This window comes from Orycteropus afer, unplaced genomic scaffold (assembly GCF_000298275.1).
Source record: "Orycteropus afer afer isolate SDZICR_OR568_19922 unplaced genomic scaffold, OryAfe1.0 scaffold00094, whole genome shotgun sequence".
In the NCBI taxonomy this organism is placed as follows: domain Eukaryota; kingdom Metazoa; phylum Chordata; class Mammalia; order Tubulidentata; family Orycteropodidae; genus Orycteropus; species Orycteropus afer.
The window spans coordinates 7,094,566-7,099,831 of NW_006921681.1; the positions used below are offsets into that span (position 1 = coordinate 7,094,566).

The 5,266-nt window shown below is 41.0% G+C and overlaps 1 protein-coding gene across 1 annotated transcript in view; it reads left to right on the forward strand.

The window, feature by feature from the left end:
- Positions 1-5,266, forward strand: part of KIF1B (kinesin family member 1B) — a 232,230-nt gene that overhangs the window by 218,015 nt on the left and 8,949 nt on the right. The window contains exons 41-42 of the mRNA XM_042781192.1: positions 3,424-3,569; positions 3,764-4,003. Coding sequence (XP_042637126.1) covers positions 3,424-3,569; positions 3,764-4,003 — 386 coding nt within the window. The remainder of the gene's footprint in view (positions 1-3,423; positions 3,570-3,763; positions 4,004-5,266) is intronic.

Consider the following 5,266-nt stretch of genomic DNA (forward strand, 5'->3'; position numbering starts at 1 on the left):
ATCCAAAAATCAGTTGGATTCCTCTACACAAAGAACATTTCAAGATCTCTCCTGAAGTACAGTGCTGTCAGTGATAGGACGCATACACCCACAAGGAAGACCAGGTAATACTACTATTACTCAAATTTACACATCAACCACCAAAGGCAAAGATGAGGACACTGAAGATAATTGACCAACTCCTACAGTCTGAAAATGACCAAACATGCAGTCAGGATGTGTTGATTATCACTGGTGATTGCAATCCAAAAGGTGAAAGCAAAGAAGAATCACCCGTAATTGGAAAATATGGCCTTGGTGATAGAAATAACACTAGAGATCGCATGATAGAATTTTGCAAGACCAACAACTTATTCATTGCAGATACCTTTTTTCAACAACATAAACGGCAGCTATACATACGGACTTCACCAGATAGAGTACATAGGGATCAGATCAACTACATCTGTGGAAAGAGGCAATGGAGAAGTTCAGTATCTTCAGCCAAAACAAGGCCAGGAGCTGATTATAGAACAGACCATCAACTGCTCATATACAAGTTCAAGTTGAAGCTGAAGACAAAGCAAGTCCACAAGAGCTAAAATATGACCTTGATTATATCCCTCCTGAATTTACAGACCATCTAAAGAACCAATTTGATGCATTGAACACCAGTGACCTAAAACCAGAGGAATTGTGAGATGACATCAAGAACAGCATCTATGAAGGAAGCAAAAGCCATTAAAAAGATAGAAAAGGAAGACCAAAATGGATGTCAGAAGAGACTCTGAAACTTGCCCTTGGACAGAGAGTAGCTAAAACAAATGGAAGAATCAACGAGATAAAAGAGCTGAACAGAAGATTTCAAAGAGCAGCTCGAGAAGACAATGTCAATTATTATGATGAAATATGCAAAGTCCTGGAGTTAGAAAACCAAAAGGGAAGAACATGTTAGGCATTTCTCAAGCCGAAAAAACTGAGAAAAAAAAAAAACTCAAGCTTCAAATTGCAGTATTAAAAGATTTTATGAGCAAAATACTGAATAATGCAGGAAACATCAAAAGAAAGATGGAAGGAAAACACAGACTCACTGTACCAAAAAGAATTGGTCGATGTTCATCCATTTCAGAAGATGGCACATGATCAGAGCCAGTGATATTGAGGGAAGAAGTTGAAGTTGCACTGAAGGAGTTGGCAAAGAACGAGGCTCCAGGAATTGATGGAATACCCATTTAGATGTTTCAACAAACAGATGCTGCACTAGAAGCACTCATGCGTTTGTGCCAAGAAATTTGGAAGACAGCTACTTGGCCACCTGACTGGAAGAGATCCATATTTATACCCATTCCAAAGAAAGGTGATCCCATACAATGTGTAAATTACCAAACAATATCATTAATATCACATGCAAGTAAATTCTTGCTGAAGATAATTCAAAAATGGTTGCAGCAGTATAATGGCAGAAAACTTCCAGAAATGCAGCCTGGATTCAGAAGAGTACGTGGAACGAGAGATAATCATTGCTGATGTCAGATGTGCCTTGGCTAAAAGCAAAGAATACCAGAAAGATGTTTGTGTTTTATTGACTATGCAAAAACATTTGATTGTGTGGATCATAACGAATTACAGATAACATTGAGAAGAACAGGAATTCTCAAACATAATTGTGCTCATGAGGAACCTGCACATAGACCAGGAGGCTGTCGTTCGAACAGAACAAGGGGATACTGCATGGTTTAAAATCAGGAAGGGAGTGCATCAGGGTTGTATCCTTTCACCATATACTTATTCAATCTGCATGCTGAGCAAATCCAAGAATCTGGACTATATGTAGAAGATTATAATACCAGGATTGGCTGAAGACTCATTAACAACCTGAGATACGCAGATGACACAACCTTGCTTGCTGAAGTGAGGATGACTTGAAGCACTTAGTGATGAAGATTAAAGACTATATAGTCTGCAGTATGGATTACACCTCAACATGAAGAAAACAAAAATCCTCAGTACTGGGCCAGTAAGCAGAATCAAGATAAATGGAGAAAAGTTTGCAGTTGTCAAAGATTATTACTTGGTTCCACAGTCAACACCCATGGAAGCAGCAGTAAAGGCATCAGATGACATACTGCACTGGGCAAATCTGCTGCAGAAGATCTGTTTAAAGTGCTGAAGAGCAAAGATGTCTCTTGGAAGACTAAGGTACGCCTAACCCAAGCCCTGGTATTTTCAGTCGCCTCATATGCACGTGAGACCTGGGCAGTGAATAAATAAGGAAGACTGAAGAAGAATTGATGCTTTTGAGTTGTGGTGTTGGTGAAGGATACTGAAAGTGCCATGGACTGCCAGGGGAACTAACAAATCTGTCCTGGAGAAAGTGCCCCCAGAATGCTCCTTGGAAGCATAACAGCCAGACTTCGTTTGACCTTCTTTGGTCAAGTTGTCAGAAAAGACCATTTTCTGGAGAAGGATGTTATACATGTTAAAGCGGAGGGTCAACGAAAAAGGGGAAGGTCTCATCGAGATGGATTGACACAGTGGCTACAATGATGGGCTCAGGTATAGCAGGTATTGTGAGGCAGGCATAGGGCCAGGCAGTGTTCTGTTCTGTTGTACAAAAGGTCACTATGAGTAGAAGCCAACTCGATGGCACCTAACAATAACAACATATTGTTATGTATTTTGAATCATAATGTAGAGAATATTTAATTTCTGAACATTTTTACCTAACTTAAGTACCATAATTATTTTCTCAAGTTGCTTTGCAGTCTTAATTATTAGAGAATGTAAAACTCAGGGTTTTTTTTCATTGTGATTTAGATGAAAGTTTACAGAGAAAATTCATTTTCTATACATACTTTATTTCATGACCTTGATTGTAATCCCTGTAATGTAGCAGCTCTCTTCCCACTTCCTTCCTGTGGTTATCTTTTCCCTGCGTCCTTTTTTTTTTACGCATTCCTGCCCTCTGATCTTTCTTTCTGTGCAAATTCTGCTTTTCTCATCGTTCGTGGTTGATTGTTCAAAGGAGTGTACCTCCCGGTGTATGTGTTCACCTTATATGCCTGTCTGTTGTTTGACTGGAAGCCACGGAAACATGAGTTCAATTCCAGGCTCAAAGGGTGACTAGGAGCCATAGTCTTGGGAGCCTCAGACTAGTAAGCCTGCTCTTTTTATGATTTTGAATTTTGTTCCACATTTTTCTCCTCTATCTAGGATCTCCTGCACTGATCCCTTTCCGTTAAAACTCAGTTTTAAAAGAAATTCACAGAATTGTTTTTTGGGAAAAGGGATGCATTCTTATTAATAAACAAAATTCTCATGTATTTTGAGACCATACTGTCTTAGCTTACTATGTATGTATTTGAATTACTAATTCATTTTGAGCTAAAATTGGAATCAGATTTTTCTCTGAGGAAAAAAAAAAATTACTTTCTCTTGCTTTAGGCATGCAAAGGAGGAGAAGGAAAATCTTGGATACGTCAGTGGCATATGTGAGGGGAGAAGAGAACCTAGCAGGCTGGCGGCCTCGTGGAGACAGTCTTATCCTTGAGCATCAGTGGGAGTTAGAGAAGCTGGAGCTCCTTCACGAGGTATCCCAGGATATCCCAGTGCTCAAATACAGGCCCTTTCAGGCATGATTCCCATATTATCAGTCTTAATATTCCCCTTCTCCATGTGATCCTGGCTTTTCAGTTTTTGATCACTATGAACAAGTGATTTTTTGCTTATTAAGGCCAGTTAATGATATTTATGCTTGCTGACACCATAGTATTGATCTTCTCAGGTGGAGAAAACCCGACATTTCCTGTTGCTGCGTGAGCGACTTGGTGACAGCATCCCCAAATCCCTGAGTGATTCGCTATCTCCCAGCCTCAGCAGTGGGACCCTCAGCACCTCCACCAGCATCTCCTCTCAGATCTCAACCACCACCTTTGAAAGTGCCATCACACCCAGTGAGAGTAGTGGTTATGACTCAGCAGATATTGAAAGCCTAGTGGACCGAGAAAAAGAGCTGGCAACCAAGGTGCGAATTCTGTCCTCTTTGCTGAGTGTTTGCCTGCCCTCATAGGGGAGAGCAGGCTATGGGGAGATAGGCAAGGACGAGATCATGAAGTGTCAGCGTACTACAGGCATTCCTCATTCTGTTGTGCCTTGCTTTATTGCTCTTTGCAGATACTGCTTTAAAAAAAAAAAAAAATTGAAAGTTTGTGACAACTCTTCATTGACCAAGTCTATTGGCACCATTTTTCCAACAACATGTGTTTCTTGTCTCTGCCACATCTTGGTAATTCTCATAATATTTTAAACATTTTCATAATACTACAGCACAACTTAATAGACTACATTATAGCATAAACATATTTCATATGTACTGGGAAACCAAAAACTTCGTGTGACTCATTTTATTGCAGTACTCACTTTATTGTGGTGATCTAGAATACCAAACAACCAAAACCAAACTCATTGCCGTCAAGTCAGTTCTGACTCATACCAACCCTTCCTTGGGTTTCTGAGACAGTATCTCTACAGAAGTAGATTGCCCAGTCTTCCTTCCAAGGAGTGACTGGTGGGTTTGAACCACCAGCCTTCTGGTTAGCAGTCACATGCCTTCGGCATTATGCCACCACAGCTCCCGGTGGTTTGGAATAGAATCTCCAGTATCTCTGAAGTATGCCTGTATACTAAAAAGTTTAGATTGTATCTTGGGAGTGGTATGGAACCACTGAATATTTTACACAGTGCAGTGTAATAAATTATGTAGTATGGCTTTTCTAGACATAGCCTTTGTAAACTCCATGTTGGAATTTGCCATGAGCAGCTTAAGTAGCTCCTGATTGTTAAAATTACCCACCTGAGGTATTTCTGTTGCGAACAGCAGGAATCAATATTCTGGGAAGTTCGTTCTCTCTCAGGTGTATGGAATTCTGGTGTTGCTATTAGTTGGTCTTGCCACTGTGCCGGGCTTAAAGTGAGCCCTTGTAGAGGCAGAGAGGGGGAAATATCTCTTACTGTTGGCTGAGAAAGATGCATGGCTATAAGAGTCTGACCTGTGGCTGAGAGATTGACCTTCTACTGAAAGAGAGATTCTTGGCTGAGAGATGGCAGCAGTGGAACCAAGAGGCACGAGACAGGGCAGCAGACTTATGTGGCCCACAGAGGCAGAGGCCAGGCCAAAAGGCCAAGGGCCACAGAGGCATATGTAAGGGCACAGCAGAGGGGAGACTGTCCTGACTGAGGAACTGAATCCTGAGACATTCCTGAATTTGAGTTGTAGCCTGTTGCTTCC